We start from the raw sequence: 16,386 nt of genomic DNA, 5'->3' as shown, positions 1-16,386 counted from the left end.
ATAATTGGAAAATAGCGATGAATTTAATTTCTATTTGCTCCAACTTTTAATACATTTGAAAAACTTTTCAACTTAAAGGCGCGTTCTTTGTGTATATAGTTTAATGACATTCAATTTCAGCTTAATTCAATAAGTGGCCATAGCTCTTGGAATGCAAGACAAGAAAATCTTTTAAAAATCGAGTTGAAAGAACAATTCAGACTTTAGTGAGCTGTTTTGTGTGTTTTACGTTATCAATCGCATTAAGTTCTATTTAAAATGTACAAATGTGTTTAGTCGCAATGTCGGGGGATATGGGTCTTAGCTACGTAATCAAGAGTGTATCCATCGATATCTGACTTAAATTCACTAAACATGTTGATTTAACTACGCGTTGATCACAGCTCGCCGTGTTTGGGCTCATGAGAAGGCGTCGCAGTGGTGCCCTTGCCCTCCACCGAATCGTCAACAGTCGCGTCCCTGCCATGCGAATTCTCGTGATCCTCGATGCGAGCCAACAAGGTCTTCAACTCGGCATCGTAGTCCTTCCACTCGGGCACAATCCTCTGGGCGGCGGTGAGTTTGGCCTCCTTGGTCTGCGGATTGTTGCACAAATCGATCACCTTGGCGCTCTTGAAGTTGCTGTCACTGCACCACGTCTGACACCACAGCCAATCGTCGGGCAGCGACTTGATGGCCACCTGGTGGATCATGTTGTTGGGCAAATCCTGATCCAGATTGGACAAGCTGTTCGGATCCTGGCTAAGTGCCTGGTACTGGCCTCTCAGCCGATCTCCTGCTGCAATCTTGCGGAATCTCTTCAAGTCCACCACATACAAAGCGGAAATGTGGTAACGTCTGCCCATCAGATGGCTTCGCCAGTATCCCTGCTTCCAGAAACGGAAGCCCTCCATCTCCTTGCGCGAATCGCAGAACGGTGTGTAGGCATAGGGCGCTCCGCCGAGATCCAAGTCATACAGCTCCTTAATATCGGTTCTCACAATCGCATCGGCGTCCACGAAAATGATTTTTCTCACATTAAGCGGGAAGAGGACGTCCAGGAAGAGGATCTTGTAGCCCCAAATGGTCCGCTGTTTCTCCGTCTGCTGATGCAGCCAACGTGGCCATTTGTATTGGACCAACTCGTATTGGAAGTTGTATTCACTGGCCATGTGCGGCAGGAAATCCGTGAACTGCGGGGAGAGGTAGTTCTTCAAAAACCAGAATTTCACCGGAGATTTGGTGTGCTTCAGCAGAGAAACCATCATGATTCTCAGCAGACGTTCGTAGAGATGTCCCGAGGCCACAGAAAAGATATTAATGGTCTCGGCATCCTCGTCAGTGGCCGGCTGATTGGCATTGCTGCCACCGAAACTGCTGGCGATGCTGTTCCAAATGCCCGATTGCGCTGCCTGTTCGTTGTCGTCCGCCAGGAGTTCAGCCTGTTGCATGCCCGGCTTCTTGGAAACCCTCAATTTGACGACATGCGACCGCAGAGAGGTTATAAGAACCTGTACTTCAGATGATCCCACGGTGTGATGGGTATTGGTTCCTTCAATGTGACTAATTCCATAGATATCCGCTGATTTTCCTTCACGCAGGCGTAGTGACCAAGCTCCAGGATTTGCTTTCAGTTGGAAATAACCCAAGTTGGCCATAACAATTGTGTCCACTAGAGTTGGTTGACTTGGGGTACCCAACACCAGCTGTAATCCTCGCGGTGGAGCACCACTGGCAGCATCAAAACAGTGACCTTCCAGAAGCAGATACTCCAAATCGAATTCGCTGTGCACGGGTCCACCAATGTCGCTTAGCTTAATGTTATCCAAATCGTAGACGGCTCGCACTGCTTCGACCAACCAGTTTTCGGGAACCTGCAGCTGCTGGGTCAGCAAAGGATTCGCGGGCAATCCGCTGAATTTGGCCAACGGACCATCGGATCTGCCGCCACTCACCTCGAATTGCACCTCTGGTTCTACGACATATCTGTAGAAGTTCTTCACCGGCATATCGCTGTGCTGGGGCACAGGAATTAGGAACAGATTCAGTTGGCAGTTCAACACTTGACGGAGGAGAATCAAAATAGGCGTTAGTTTTTGTGCAGCTCGAGAGGCTGGGTCCAAAACGGCGGCAATATCGAAATGCGGCAGTTTCTCCTGTTTGGGCGGCAGTTTCACAACGGAGTGATCGGTTTTCAAGTCCGTAGGCAGCTTAAATCGAGTCTTGGTTTGCCTGGGAAGCAAGCTGGCATAAAGTTTAAGCAACGTATCGCTAGTAAATTCCTCACTAACATCTTGAGCGGATTCTTTTAGAACCTGTCGCACTTTATCGCCATACTGCAGGGAACTAAACCTGGCCAGCAAAGCGAAATCAGCGCTATCAAAGGTTTCCTCCGAGGACAGCGGGCCATAAAGCCGTCCATTACCGATGACCAAGCGTTGGGACTTATTCAGGCCCAGCACACGCTGGGAATAAACCCTCAGCATCTTTAGGTGCAGCTCCGTGGAGCCCAGAATGTCCTCCAACTGCGAAGGAATCTCAATCTTTTCCTTGGGTTTCTTCAGCCACTTGAGAGCCTGCTCGGTGGCTTGAGTTGGTGGCAGACTCTGCATGGCAGCCCAAACTAGGCGATTAAGATTTCTCTTCTCCGATCCTGAAGGGCCTTCGGTATTTGGAATAAAAGCCAGACGCACACTCTCGCCGCTCTGGACATATTCCAAGGCATGAGTGAGTAGAGCTCTACCCTGTTCAGTCTCCAAGTCCGCAAACACCCAAATTGTGAGGAATTGCAGCGACGAACGGCCAATCAGTTCCGTAGACTTCTTGCCGCCAAAGTACTTGAGATTCTCCATCAACGTGGCGGTCATATCGCGATTCGACAAACGATTTAGTACCCCTACATTAGCCAGATTCTTGTAGGCTACTCCATTAACGTCCAGATATTTGACATCCTCCTGGCTGAGAATTCTCTGATTTAATCTGGGCATCACATGGGGTTGGTTCATCAGGTAATCGATTGCCACATCGCTGTCCGTCATTTCCCCTTTGTACACGGCCTTTTGCAAATTGGTGGTGTGGGTCATGATCTCGGTGAAAATTGCCTCCTCGAAGTCACTGTCGGCGGTCACAACGTTGCTGGGCATTGGTACACCGTTGAGCAGAGCCTGCGGTTGACCCTTGTCGCCGAAACCCAATCGCTGGATGAATTCCGAAGCCAGCTCCCTGCCATAATCGTAGGTTGAATCCTCCTCCAGGAACTCCTCCGCTTTGCCAAAGCTTAGGGTAGTAAACTCCTTTGTGAGTTGCTTTACTATATCCTTTTTGGTCACCACTCTGGTCTCGCCCACTGATGCATAGATATCGGTGAGGAAACTCAGCGCAGCTCGGGCATCTTTCTTCTGACTCACATAGTTAAAGGCACAACTGATGGCTATGTAATCCCCCAGATTATCCTCGCTGGCGTCCCTCGCATCGAAGACCAGTCCCAAACGAATGGGCGCCTGATGAATGACAAATGATTCGGACAGCTTAATGACACTCCTGGCTGTGGGCTTCAGTGCATCCACCACCAGAACCAGATTGAACACATTCTTGCGGATATTCCTCAGCATGCCGGGAAACGTTGGCCGCAGGAGATCCATTACAGAGGAGGGCCACCGCCTGTACTGTGCATCGTTCTCTATATCGTTGACCCACTGCACAGCTGTGTCCCTGATATCAATTGCGAACTCCTTTTTGCTGGAGGCCGTAAGATCCAAAGCGAGCAAAGAGCTGGCTAGGCTGCCCCTTACATTATTGCTGTGCAGACTCTCGAGAACTCGCATCTCCGAGCGCAGCGTCTCAATCAGGGAATACAGATCCATGGTGTCGGCATCGAAAAACAGTCCGTTGATAAAGAGGGCTCCATCGGGAGGCGCCACATTCAAGCTTCTGCCAAATGCTTCCGTATTGTGCTTGACCTCCGCCCTCAAGCCATCTGTGACTTTATGGGCCAGCAGGGTTCTGGCCAACATGGGGAAATTGTGGGCAGTGTATTGAAGTATCTGCAGAGTTTCATCTCCCTGAATTTCCGCAACGGCAGCGGCTGCTTGGAGACCCAAATCCTGGAACTCCCAGGCTTTCAGTTGGGCAATCTCATCGTTGCCCTGAAGAAGCCTCTGACGCAGTTGATCCAGTGCTCTCTTAAGTGAAGGATGTTTCTGCTTCAGAACCTTAAAATCAAAGCCCTGGACATCGGATTCATTAGCCAGATCCTCAGCAGAAGCAGAACCCGCTTCAGGCTTGGGGGCATCATCCTGGCTCTTGTATTCCGTGGACTTCAGATGGAGTTCAACTCCATAGCCCGAAAGACGCACCGGTCGCTTGTCCTGCTTGGCCAACTGATGACGCAGAATGTAACGAATCTTGCCGGCATTGGCTTCTTTTTCCAGTAGCTTGTGGTAGGTGCGGAATTGCGAGCTGCCCAAATCGCCGTACAGAACCACAGTGCGGGTATTGTTCTCACTGCCGGGGAAGATGTGATCGAAGCTGTAGGTGACCACGGCGGCATCCAAGCTCTCCTTGGCCAGCGGCAGTTCGAGCTTCTTCTGCAGTTCGCTGAAGCTGCAGGCCAACTCGGATCCCACCTGGGCGAAAGTTGAGCCCTGGCACGAGCCACTGCTCCTCAGCTCCTGGGCCAACTGGAAGTGGGTCTGAATCCTGGGCGTCAGGCTGTGCATCGAGACCACCAGCTTGAGCAGCGGCAACTGCGGGGAGCTCACATGGCTTTTGACCAGCTCCACAGCGGCGTTGTACTGCTGCGACTCGGTATCTAAAAGGGGGGGTAGGGTAATCGATAGATCAGTCGGTTTTGGGGAGATAGTCGCATCATAAGGCTTAGGGAATTGGGTATTTTGGCACTTTATTCTACTAAGTGTAATTTTTGATTAAATTTTTTATTAAGTTGTATTGGTTTTTAAGGGCAAAAATTAGTATAACTGCTTTCTGAAATGGTAAAAATTAGTTTTTTTTATATCATTTTTTAAAGTGAATTGAACTGAATTTATTTAAAGTGTTATTTTTGATTACCTTATTTAGGTTTTTATAAAGTAATATTGTTTTTTTAAGGAAAAAATTTGGTGTAATTACTTTCTGAAATGGTAAAAGTTTTTTTTAAATACTTTTTTTTTAAGTTAATTGACCTGAATTCATTTAAAGTGTTATTTTTGATTACATTATTTAAGTTTTTATAAAGTAATTTTGATTTTTAAGTGGAAAAATTGGTGTAATTGCTTTCTGAAATGGTAAAAATTAGATTTTTTTAAAATACCTTTTTTTAAGTAAATTAAACTGAATATTATTACACTTATTTCAAAATTGTATGCTAATTTTTTTGAAGAATTATTATTCCCTACACATTCCCTTACAAAAGAGCCCTTAGAATGCGTGCTATCCCATAAGTTCTTTACACCAACCGTATTCATTAAGAGCCGTGTCCAACTTGGTCACCCCCGAAACGTAATCCCAGAAGAGGCCCGCCTGCTCATCGGCCAGATATTCGGCTATCTCCAGATACAGCGGCGTCTGCGTCCACTTGGCATTGATCAGCGTGGTAATGGGATAACTCTGACTGGATTCCCCAGAAATCGGCGTATATAGTGCCAGGAGCACCACAGACACACACAAAGCAACGGCACGTAACATTGTTTCCACTCGTTTTACGGTGATTCCACCTCGCACATTACGGTTGCGGAAAACAGAGAAGACCTTGGGGCTTTCCTTTCCAGGTATCTTCACTTTTCACCAGTACTTAGCTGGTTTTAGCCCAGTTTTTGTTAATTTAATTTAGAACTGATGTGGCGTTATTATTTCGACCGGCCTGCCGCAGAGTGACCAACGCCCCCGCAGAAAACTATCGATATGCGAAATTCCAGCACCTGAGAAGTATTTAAATGGTATTTCATGAGCACATAATTTATTTGCAAATTCCGTTGCATTAAATGATTATACAAAATCCTAATTAATAAGATTGGGAGTGGGAGGAAAAACTACACTAGATAATTAATTATTAAGATAATAAAAGAAGAAAATAAATAACTCCCATTTTCAGTATTTTTTTTAGTATTTAGCTTAGTCTTGATGTGCGAGTACTATCACTCTAATTTGTTTGTTTACAAATTTTACCGCGAATTTCGTCACTTAACTTCGCGCAAATATTGCCAATGAAATACACTTTAGAGGGCAGCAATGCAAGGGGTATGCTATGTTAAAAACCATGTTAACAATAAACTAATTAAATTTACATTTGTAGTCATTGCCAAAGCCGTACAATCGCTGTCCAAGGTGGGCAAGGAAATGTTCATCGAGATTGATCAGCAGTCCTTGCAAATGAGGGCTATAAACGCCACTCAGTCGGCGGTGGGCAGCATCTCCTTTAAAAGGTCCATGTTTGAGGTCTTCGAACCGCCGATCTCGGATTTCTACTGCAAGATATCTATGAAGGGATGTTTGGCAGTATTCCGCAACATGAACGAGGTATGGTAAAAGTTTACTAGGCCAGGCAATCCTGATAACTGGATCATATGCTTTTAGGTGGAGTACTGCGAACTCAATATACTGGACAATCAGACCAACCTACAGGTGAACCTCCGCTGCAAGCTGGAGACCACAAAGGAGGCGACCATATCCATCATAGATGACCAAAATATCAACACAAACATCAATACTGATCAGATGCCAAATATGTAAGTTTTATTTTCACATTTTCAACTTTATAATTGACTTTTAGATGATTCTTGAACGTTATAACTATAGATTTTTAATTATTCCTTTCAAATCCATCTTTTACCCACAAAAATCCAGAAAATACCATTAGTAAATCCATTTTTAATCACTCAATACACTCTATTCTTTCAGTATCCGCGGTGATCACAAACTGTTTACGGACATCTCGAACAATTTCAACTCCTCGGAGGAGGAACTAACCTGGGAGGCTAATTCCGGCAGTGTGGTGGCCAAAAACTACATAGAAGGGGCCCGAGTGAATGATAAATTCATGCGGACGCAACTCAAGCTCAAGCCCAGTGAATTCGATCAGTACCAGGTGACCAAGGAGACGATCATTACGTTTTGCATCAAGGAATTCCGAGCATTTCTGCTTTTTGCCGAGTGCCTAAACGCTTCGCTGACCCTGGAGTTCGACGAGGCGGGAATGCCTTTTCTGCTGAAGATCAAGAAGCATGGCGAGATTGAGTGCCTGCTGATCATGTCGACACTATCGCCCGATGATGTCAGCTTTTCGGAGGATTACTGTCAAAGGGATTTGACTGTGCAGGATTCCGATGTGCAAGAAACGGCATCGAAGCGAAAGAGCAGTGCAAATAAAAGCAGCAAACGCAAGAGCAGTTCTTCGGAAGCGGCTGCAGTGCAGCCGAAGCGGAGATTGGAGGAGAGCCAGTTGGAAACGAGCCTCGAATCGCCGCTGTTTCCGTTCCGCCACTCGGAGGCGCCTTCCGTTCAACAGCCTCGCAACCTAGCCGAGGTGGACACGGTGGTTTTGATCGAAGACGAGGCGGAACAGGAGGCCCTTATGCTGGCAGCTGCAGATGCCGCCTTGGAGGCCAGCATGGCACCTGCTCCGCCGCCTGCCAACAGCACGGAGCTTTGCTTCATCAACACGGACAATTCGAGGGAGGGTAAACCGCCGGAATCGTCTTCAGATGAGGGTGAAACCATTCCACAGTCACCGGAACGGCCGAACAAGATGCGAACCATCTTCTCGAGGTGCTTTCAGAGCACCTACGTTCCGCGGGAGCCGTCGCCAAATACCCAGATATATGCGCCCAATTCCGACACAGAGGATTAGCCTAGATTTGATCGTTTATAAGCAAATACAATGTAGGTCGTCTAACTCAGCTAGCTTTCTGGATGTTTACATGCGGTAGGAAGCTGCTGGTCATTACGGCAGCCACCCGGGATTGCAGTTCCTGGGCGTTCCTTTGGGCCTGTTGAAGAGATGTGTGTGCCGACTGCAGATTCACCTGGGATTTGATGAGCATTTGGTCAGTGGTCACGAGCTGCTTGGAGGCATTCAGCACAAAGCTGCGGGTGAAGGCAGTGAGCGATCTCCAAATGGCAATGTTGCTTTCAACTGGAAAAGGGTGAAGGGTTGTTAAATATGATTAAGGATTTAGCGTAGTCAAGTTACTGAGTTTCCGCTGGAGCAGATTGTTCCGGTAAATGGATGCCGTGCTGTTCACCTGGCTGCTGGTTCGTTGTTGTTCGTAAATGTCTTCGTCGTCCTCTTCTTCGGAGGCTTCCCCCGGAACTTCAGCTGCAAAAATCTGCATTAAAAACATTATAATTGTAAGGTGACTTTACTATAAAGCTTCTAGTCACCTTGTGCTTGTCCTGCAGTTCCTCATCCGATTCGGAGGCCTCTCCGCTCACCAAATCCGCCATTACTTGTTGATTTATAACTTTAGTCGGAATGTAAATAAATGTTATTTACGAAATGGCAGCTCTGTTGTAGTGCTGCCACATCGATGGCAGTTGCTTACATGGGCGCAGTGAAGGGGTTTTTACCAGGGACCATAAATAATCATTATTTGAGATTTTTATTTTAAAAAGACTACTGTGATACTTTGTTTTAAACGTCAAAAATAACGTTCTTTTTACTCTTGTCCTCAATGTATATGCATTTCAACATATCTGGAAAGCAAATTAACTGTTATTTGTTCATGTCTATAAAGTGCATAAAAACCAGTCCAATTGTTGATTAAAATATGTAAAAACCTCAGTAGGCCTTTTAAAATAAAAATCTCAAACAATTATTATTTACGGTTCCTAGTTTTTACTGTAATTTGTAATTTATTTTCACTACGTTTGAGTCGAAATCCAGGACTCATAACCATAACCAAATAAAAATACATTCTTTTACAAGCAGATATTTTTTAAAAGAATTTATTTAGGACTTTGAACATTAACTAGAAAAGCATGCTCCAACGTTTGTACATGAATAAGACCTTTGCACAGAGTTTAGGATATTGCACGATCGGATTTTTACTGGAAATACTTCTGCAGATCGCCCGTTTCAAACATTCGTTTAATGTCAGTTCCGCCGCCGATGAACTTGCCATTGATAAAGACGCGGGGAACCTAAAAGTTACAGAAAGGTAAGATAAAAAGTGAGTATAATGCTGTTATTGATATACCCACCGTTCTGGCCCCTGTGATTTCTCCCAGAACCGCCTGAATCTCGTTCCCATCGGGATTTCCATCGAGTTCTATTACGGTTGCCTCGACATTGAGCTTTCGGAAGGGCTGGAACAGAAAGATTTAATCTCAATTCCGGACTTTTGAAGGTCTCAGCACTTACTTCTTTCGCCATCGTGCAATAGGGACAGTAGGTCTTGCTAAATATCACCACCTTATTGCTGGCAATCGTGTTTTCAACGAATTTCGCTTGTTTGGTAGACATATCGACGATTGGCGACCTCAGAGCGGATCCAACTGCGCCCATAAGCTCGAAGTCAAGAAAGGGGTACGGAAACTTGGGGGGCGATGCGGGGGCCAATGAAAGCTGCGATAGATGTAGGCTGCGGGGAATTATCTCTTATTTTAGACTCTTTTTTAATCACCAATGTGCAATCAGCTGTTTTGGCTAAGGGAGTTGCCACGCTGGGTAATTACCATCGCGTAATCAAAAACATGTTCAGCTCTTTTAATATTTTGTATATTCATATAAAATATAAGGCATCTGTAGGTACATAGGTGTACAATTAAAATACAATTATTATAATAAAAACAATGTTCATTTTAAATGCTGTCAAAACATCCAGTGGGTTGCCACACTGTAAATATTTGGGGGATTCCTTAAGATTCGTTTTTAATTTGATAAATATCTTTTAACGAACGCCCTTTTTTTTAATTTTTGTTTTTAAGTCAAATTTACGACATTTTAACTATTTAAAACGAAATCAATTAGATTTTGGAATCCCCTTCAGAATATTTCAACAATTTACACTGCTATTGCACTTAAAGGCACAAAAGTGAGTCTTTTTCGAGGTGTACGTGAGTTATCCATTCAGAAATTGCTCCAGAGCATCCTTCGTCTCCACTTCGTTTGCTTCAAGAACCACTTCCTCCAAGGCCAACTTGTTGTTGGTGGTTTGAATTTCTAAAAAGGAGAGGTGTTATGTCAATTCTTCAATGGATTCTATATTAACTTTACTTGGTAGCTGGCCGTGCTGTTTGTACTCCTCCATATCGCCGCGGAAAGCGTCATCAAAGACAGCCTGCCGTTCCCTCTGCAGTTTCAATAGCTTCTGCTCCTGATCCTTGATCTTGGATTGGTGTTTGGAGGCTATTTGTTGGCGATATTGCTCCAATTCGTTGAGCTTTTTCTGCTTGTGTCGCGACAATTGAAACTGCTGCTCGAGGATAAACTCCTGGAGTTCGCACTCCTCGCACAGATCCTCTAGTTTTTCCAGCTCCACCTCCAATTGCTGGCCCATTTGCTCCAGGGAATTCAGGACGTTTGTGCTGGCCTGCAGTTGGGCAATCAGCGTGGGAATTCCCGCCAGACTGCTGTTCAGCTCACTGATGATCCTGCGCTGATTGATGGCTTTGTTCTGAACCGCGGAGATTTGGGAGGCAACCTGCGCAGCCTTCTCGGCGTTCTCCTCGTTGGCACCATGGATCTGTTGCCAATCGTCCTCGTATTTGGCCAACAAACTGCAACCCGCTGCCACATTGAGGTGGCTAGGAACGCCATCGGTTAGCTGGAAGGGAGCACTTAGGGAGAGATTACTGCTCCGGCTGGAGGACAGACTTTCGTTGAGACCCAGTTGAGGCGAAGTGGGGGTCGTAATCCCACTGCTTTGGGTGCTCGAACTGACACGCTGGCGATATTGCTGCTGCAGATTTTCCGATATCACCAAGCCCTCCTGAATCGCACTGCTCAGCTTCTTTTTCAGGTTTCCAAACATTTTGCGGCCACTGATCTGTATTTATTTAACTAAGTAATTTCTAATCGTCTCCGTGATGGCGTTTTCCATCGAAAATTAATTGGTAAATAAAGAATCAGCTGTTCGGGCAGGTGGCGAGAGAGAGAGTGAGAGTGGGAGAAATCGGTCAGAGAGAGCAACAGTTTAATACCCTACACATGGGACATATCTTCTTGTGTAGGGTATGGCATACCCACATATGCATAGCTAGATTACAAATAAAATACGTTATTTTAAAAAAATATGCCCCCTATTATTATTTTAGGTAAGCACAATCTTAAGAAATAAATAAAGAATTTAAAATCATATTTCAAAGAGATTTAATACAAAAATATTGCTTTAAAATCACTACATAAGTTTATGAAAAAGAAACATTAAAGAAAAATATATTTTTAACTTATTGTTTTAAATAGTATTATACATATAAAGTAATTGATTTTTATAAGCCACTTTGGCCACTTCTTTGGTGGATATTCATAAAATAAACATTTATTTTGATTCACATTTTAATCAAAAAGGTAATTCATTTTTTTAGGACTAGCTGAACATCTAATGAATTCATTACAATTGCTGGGTTCACTCTTATTAAATTAAACAATATATGAAAAAAGTTTTTTTACAACTTTTGATATGAGTCTCATCTTATCATATAATAAAGAACAAAACCTCTTCCAAAACAAAAACAAAATAATTTGGATGTAGGTTTTTGGTTTTGGTATTTATTTTGTTAGCTATATAAATTCTTTGTGATGTTGGTCAACGACTATTAAACTGTTCTAACTAAATTTTAGCTTAATTAATCCTCAGTCAGGTCCACGGTGTTAAGGGCGGCACTTTCGTCCACCTGTTGCTTTTCGTTTTCAGGTTGAAGCGCAGGTTCAGGTTCAGTTGCTTTCTTCGTCTCTTCATGGCACTCAATTATTTCTATATCACTATTGTTATCCGATTCCTCTAGGTTTATGCAGCTGCCAGCGCTATCCTTGGAATCGGAGTCAGAGTCTGAGCTTGAGGAATCGCCACTAGACTCGGAATTCGAGCTTACTTTAATGGTGAGAACCTTTTCCCCTTCGTCGCTGGATGAAATGGACAGGGCATCGGGCATCTCGGACTTGTCCTGTTCTTCATCGGACATTAGTTCCCGGACTATATCGCTTAGAGGAGAAGATGGCCGTTCCTTGAGTTCTTTGGCTTTCTTTTGACTATTCGCCTTGAAGACTTGGCCATAGGCCATGGCCACGGCCAAAGCCATTTGCTTGGAATGGTTGAGGAACATTTCCGAAGGTTGGACTATGGGTGTTGAATCGGTGGGTGGTATTTCCTGACCCCAACTGCTGCTTCTGCTTCTGCGACGTCTTCGTTGAGACTTTTTGTGCTTCTTGACCTTCTTCTTGTGTTTCTTCCTGCGATGTGAACGACTTCTGCTGCGACTAGAACTACTGCTGCTCCTGCTTCTCCTCCTGCTGCGCCGCTTCTTGGCCTTTTTGTGGCGACTCCTGCTGCGACTTCTGCTGGAACTTCTGCTCCTGCTCCTCTCCGCACACCGATATCTGCCTGCATCGCGGTTGTAGAAATAGTTCGACTTCCTCCTTTCATAGACATCATCCAGATCCTGTAGTTTCTGGCGGCAATTGGCTTTTGTGCGCTCGTATTCCCTTCTATTGTGCTGAATTGCCGTGTTTATTGTGCGGCCCAAAAATCGCTTGTTTGGTTTTCCCAACGGATTCACTTTGCGTTCGCTTTGCTTGTGGCTGGTGAAACTGGAGTCCTGGCCTTCGATCTCGCGCATCAGCTCGGCAATGGCCTGGCTAATAGGAAACATTATTTAATTAAACGAACTATGGGTTTTAAATGTAAATATTTACTTTGTAAGTTCCGTGTCCATTTCCATGTAAGGCGTTTTTTTTGTTTTTGCATTAAAATAATATGACCAAGTGGTGACCAACAATAAATACCACGGTTTGGAAAAAAATCAGTCGGTATTTTTTCAAAAATATATTTAGGGTATTCCCCAAACAGTTGATACGTTAAAATTTCAAATCAAATTCAAAATTAAAATTCGAACAGCCGTTATAAATTAAAACTTTTTAAAAACTGTAATTCTCTAATAGTATTATTACCCCGAATGTATATTAAGATATGAAAAACTAAGATATAAAAACTACTAAAATTATATACAAGTATTTTAGGTAAATCATGTTTATTATGTTCAAGCTCATTGATGAGTGGCTATTGTTGAATTATTTGTGGGTTGTTGGGTGGTCCAAAATTTAAGCGAACCCCTTGTTTATATTAAGATGATACATATAAATAATATATAAATATAAGATATACGTATATATATATATATATAGTTTACATTTAAGAGGTCTATGGGAATCGGAGTTCTCCATATGATTAAAATCCAAACTGTTTCCAATGCACCCTATGAAGAGGGTATTATGCGCACATAAAGCTACAAAAAATACCCCAAAATAAACATCAGAGATGCTAGTTCATTATATCGAAGTTCTCTTTACGATAACTGTACATCGGTACAAAATACCATCGATTGTGGCATCCAAAATGGCGACCGGCGATTAAAAATGGCTCAGATTTGTTAAAGTAAACTTTTATTGAGAAAATCACATTAAGTAGTAAGACTAATATCACAGGTGAATCACAATAATTCGTTCCCACATTTCTGGCCAACTATTTGCGGCCTCCTATCACCTTTTGCATCCAGGAAACGTATTTACTGACGCGCGTGTAGATTCCCGGCAAGCCAGGACGAGCGCAGCCAATTCCAGTGGAAACTACGCCCACCAGGTGATGCTCCTTGGACATCAGGGGGCCGCCGGAATCCGCCTGTGAAGGTAAGTAAACCCAGAGCATAACATTTGTGCTGCATCAGCCAATTGAATACTCACCCAACACGAATCAATTTGACCATTCTCATAGCCCGCGCACAATTGCGTCTCTCCAATAGTGTTACTTTTTCCCAGGGATCGGTAGGACTTCTCGCACGCCTCGTTGTTCCAGATCTTAACGGTGGCTTTGAGCAGGACGTCCGATCTATCGTTCTCCGCTTGGTTCTCGTGCGTCCAACCCCAACCAGAAACAGTCCCGTACTCCTGCTCCAAACTTCGGTGACCCTCGTCGGATCCCACGCAGCTGGGCTGGATGTGGGCTGAGAATCGGATCGGTTGCACCAGTTCCAGCAGGGCTGTAGAAAAATATTATTTTACCAACTTGCAAAACCGTGAGGGCTCGTCCTAAACAGGCAATCAATTTCTCTAACTCAAATTATAGTTAAAATTTAAAAACATTACAAGAAGGTAACTGGAATTAAATCTTAAATTCTTTGTTATAATTTTTCAGTTCTTTTATAGTTAAAATTTAAAAACATTACAAGAAGGTAACTGGAATTAAATCTTAAATTCTTTTTTATAATTTTTCAGTTCTTTTATAGTTAAAATTTAAAAACATTACAAGAAGAATTCCAGTAATTAAATCTTAAATCCTTTTTCATAATTTTTCAGTTCTACAAGTAAAGTATAAATCTTTAAAAATTTCAAGAAGGTAACTGGAATTAAATCTTAAATTCTTTTTTATAATTTTTCAGTTCTACAAGTAAAGCTTAAATCTTTAAAAATTACAGGAAGGTAACTGGAATTAAATCTTAAATTCTTTGTTATAATTTTTCAGTCCTACAAGTTAAGTTTAAATCTTTAAAAATTACGCTAGATAATATAATAATATATGATATATATAATACTTTTGAGCAATATTTCGAAGGTTCAAAGCCATCATTACATTATGTAAGGATGCAAAATTCGAACTTACTTTAAAAAGTTATATACAAAGCACATACATACCTATATCATGTTTAACATCATTGCAGTCGTACTGTGGATGGGGAACAATGCTCTTAAAGTCCACCCTCAATGCATCTGGTCCGTTGCCAATCCCGTTGAGATACTCTCTGATGCTGTGCAGACCAACAACTCCTTGGATTTGGGCAGGCTTCATAAATTGCTGCAGCCCGTTGCAGATGCAATGTCCCGCCGTGAGGATCCATCGCTCGGAGATAATTGTACCGCCACAAAAGTGACCTCCACGACGCATTAAGCTGACCATAAAGGGCATTTCGTTGCGCTCCGCCTCGCTGCCACCCACTATCTTGGGATTTCGAACGGAGCATTGCTGATTGGTAACTATCATGGGAATAAGTGGAATATCAATTCGGGTAAGTTCTAAAATTGTATTTGTTTTGTGTCCTGTTTTGGTAATGTGAAGCAATATCGTATTTAAAATTTAAATGATTTATCTGCTTTGATAATCATATATTTTTAAGGAAATTCTTATAATTGTTGGCGAATTTATATTATTATATTTTCAATATTTTTTTTTTAAATTTTAAAAACGATATTTCTGTGGGTATTTTTGATTAAAATGAGAACTAGTCTAGGATTGAAGAAGATCACAAAAGAATTTACATTGGTTATTAGGAGGTGAATCTCATTTAAACAACAAGCTACTTACTTTATAAATTAAGGGATCAATAGTACAAGCGTGGTTCTAAAGTAAATTTTTTCACGCTTTTCACGTTTTATTAAATGCAAGTAGATCACAATTAACAGGAAAAGCTGAACTTTTAAAAACTAACATTAGGGCTGTTCTCACATGGAAGTGTTAAACAATTATTTCATTTAAATAAAATATAAAACAAAAGTTTAAAATATGGAGCCTAAACTTTAAGAACACTGGCGTTCTTTTTCAGATAGATCAAGATAAATATCACATCATATCATTTATTGGTCACATTCTGTCAACTCACAAGCAATTTGGCACTGTCCACACTTCACAAGCGACAGAATCGCGATTACGAAAGCGATTTTAAACATTTTCTGTGTACACAACTAGAGTTCTGAGCACCAAAAAACCGTTAGGCACGGTTCAAGCTTAAACGAAACTGCCACAAAAATTCTGTGCGCCAATTAATTTATATATAGGTGTCTAGGCGTCGTCTCTGTTCCACTGACTTATTTTATTTTCGTCCGGTGTTCTATGCGGATTAGCCGGAAAGCTCTGCGAACCCTCTCTCTCAGCCGCTCTCTTGGCCTGATAACAAACGGAAGTCTGGCATTTAGCACCTGTTGCCTTAAGCTCCGAGCTTTTTTCCACGCTGCACTACCTGTCTCATCGTTTTGTGTGGGTGTCATGTGCACACGTTTTGGCATTTCAATTGGCTCGGCGGGGGAATTAAGGAGCTGCCAAAAATTCGAAAACAAAACCAAAAGGTAAACAATAGCCGAAAACAAAGTTGTCGTATGCGTATGTTTTGCGTTTTATGACCCAACGAAGTTCATGACATTGAATAGTGTACGACAAAAGGTGTGACAATATTTATGCGGAATTTCGTTTGGCACCTCTATAGGGCCGG

The 16,386-nt window shown here is 42.9% G+C and overlaps 8 protein-coding genes across 10 annotated transcripts in view; 2 read left to right on the top strand and 6 right to left on the bottom strand.

Moving 5' to 3' along the window:
• Positions 1 to 22: 22 nt before the first annotated feature.
• Positions 23 to 5,848, bottom strand: Uggt (UDP-glucose-glycoprotein glucosyltransferase). Its single transcript, XM_017140042.3, has 2 exons — positions 5,433 to 5,848; positions 23 to 4,789 (listed from the first exon to the last, which is right to left on the bottom strand). Exons 1-2 carry the CDS (start codon positions 5,659 to 5,661, stop codon positions 378 to 380), a joined length of 4,641 nt encoding a protein of 1,546 aa, XP_016995531.2. The 5' UTR covers positions 5,662 to 5,848; the 3' UTR covers positions 23 to 377.
• Positions 5,832 to 7,871, top strand: Rad9 (cell cycle checkpoint control protein Rad9). Of its 2 annotated transcripts, XM_070215597.1 has the most exons (5): positions 5,832 to 5,901; positions 6,196 to 6,213; positions 6,269 to 6,492; positions 6,550 to 6,701; positions 6,874 to 7,871. In XM_070215597.1, exons 3-5 carry the CDS (start codon positions 6,313 to 6,315, stop codon positions 7,820 to 7,822), a joined length of 1,281 nt encoding a protein of 426 aa, XP_070071698.1. In that variant the 5' UTR covers positions 5,832 to 5,901; positions 6,196 to 6,213; positions 6,269 to 6,312; the 3' UTR covers positions 7,823 to 7,871. The 2 variants fall into 2 exon arrangements, with proteins under 2 accessions (XP_070071698.1, XP_016995515.2); XM_017140026.2 differs by lacking the exon at positions 5,832 to 5,901 and having other exon boundaries at positions 6,109 to 6,213.
• On the bottom strand, positions 7,804 to 8,514 carry Blos3 (Biogenesis of lysosome-related organelles complex 1, subunit 3). Its single transcript, XM_017140027.3, has 3 exons — positions 8,356 to 8,514; positions 8,165 to 8,300; positions 7,804 to 8,107 (listed from the first exon to the last, which is right to left on the bottom strand). Exons 1-3 carry the CDS (start codon positions 8,416 to 8,418, stop codon positions 7,869 to 7,871), a joined length of 438 nt encoding a protein of 145 aa, XP_016995516.2. The 5' UTR covers positions 8,419 to 8,514; the 3' UTR covers positions 7,804 to 7,868.
• A 389-nt stretch (positions 8,515 to 8,903) lies between these two features.
• Positions 8,904 to 9,579, bottom strand: Grx1 (Glutaredoxin 1). The gene is made up of 3 exons (XM_017140077.3): positions 9,335 to 9,579; positions 9,175 to 9,279; positions 8,904 to 9,114 (listed from the first exon to the last, which is right to left on the bottom strand). The coding sequence occupies exons 1-3, from the start codon at positions 9,476 to 9,478 to the stop codon at positions 9,019 to 9,021; spliced, it is 345 nt and encodes a 114-aa protein (XP_016995566.1). The 5' UTR covers positions 9,479 to 9,579; the 3' UTR covers positions 8,904 to 9,018.
• Positions 9,580 to 9,675: 96 nt separating this feature from the next.
• Dysb (dystrobrevin binding protein dysbindin) lies at positions 9,676 to 11,058 on the bottom strand. The gene is made up of 2 exons (XM_017140075.3): positions 10,190 to 11,058; positions 9,676 to 10,135 (listed from the first exon to the last, which is right to left on the bottom strand). Exons 1-2 carry the CDS (start codon positions 10,944 to 10,946, stop codon positions 10,035 to 10,037), a joined length of 858 nt encoding a protein of 285 aa, XP_016995564.2. The 5' UTR covers positions 10,947 to 11,058; the 3' UTR covers positions 9,676 to 10,034.
• Positions 11,059 to 11,267: 209 nt separating this feature from the next.
• On the bottom strand, positions 11,268 to 12,890 carry LOC108056297 (arginine/serine-rich coiled-coil protein 2). Of its 2 annotated transcripts, none has more exons than XM_070215731.1 (2): positions 12,827 to 12,890; positions 11,268 to 12,769 (listed from the first exon to the last, which is right to left on the bottom strand). In XM_070215731.1, exons 1-2 carry the CDS (start codon positions 12,850 to 12,852, stop codon positions 11,761 to 11,763), a joined length of 1,035 nt encoding a protein of 344 aa, XP_070071832.1. In that variant the 5' UTR covers positions 12,853 to 12,890; the 3' UTR covers positions 11,268 to 11,760. The 2 variants fall into 2 exon arrangements, with proteins under 2 accessions (XP_070071832.1, XP_070071833.1); XM_070215732.1 differs by having other exon boundaries at positions 11,268 to 12,765; positions 12,827 to 12,884.
• A 675-nt stretch (positions 12,891 to 13,565) lies between these two features.
• On the bottom strand, positions 13,566 to 15,910 carry LOC108056318 (trypsin 3A1). Its single transcript, XM_017140062.3, has 4 exons — positions 15,781 to 15,910; positions 14,819 to 15,157; positions 13,871 to 14,166; positions 13,566 to 13,808 (listed from the first exon to the last, which is right to left on the bottom strand). The coding sequence occupies exons 1-4, from the start codon at positions 15,845 to 15,847 to the stop codon at positions 13,653 to 13,655; spliced, it is 858 nt and encodes a 285-aa protein (XP_016995551.2). The 5' UTR covers positions 15,848 to 15,910; the 3' UTR covers positions 13,566 to 13,652.
• Positions 15,148 to 16,386, top strand: part of Indy (I'm not dead yet) — a 34,831-nt gene continuing 33,592 nt past the window's right edge. The window contains exon 1 of the mRNA XM_070214480.1: positions 15,148 to 15,189. Coding sequence (XP_070070581.1) covers positions 15,163 to 15,189 — 27 coding nt within the window. The 5' untranslated portion in view covers positions 15,148 to 15,162. The remainder of the gene's footprint in view (positions 15,190 to 16,386) is intronic.

Source organism: Drosophila takahashii, chromosome 3L (genome assembly GCF_030179915.1).
Source record: "Drosophila takahashii strain IR98-3 E-12201 chromosome 3L, DtakHiC1v2, whole genome shotgun sequence".
In the NCBI taxonomy this organism is placed as follows: Eukaryota; Metazoa; Arthropoda; class Insecta; order Diptera; family Drosophilidae; genus Drosophila; species Drosophila takahashii.
The sequence above is the reverse complement of the archived record's forward strand: the minus strand, read 5'-3'. Positions and strand labels throughout refer to the sequence as shown.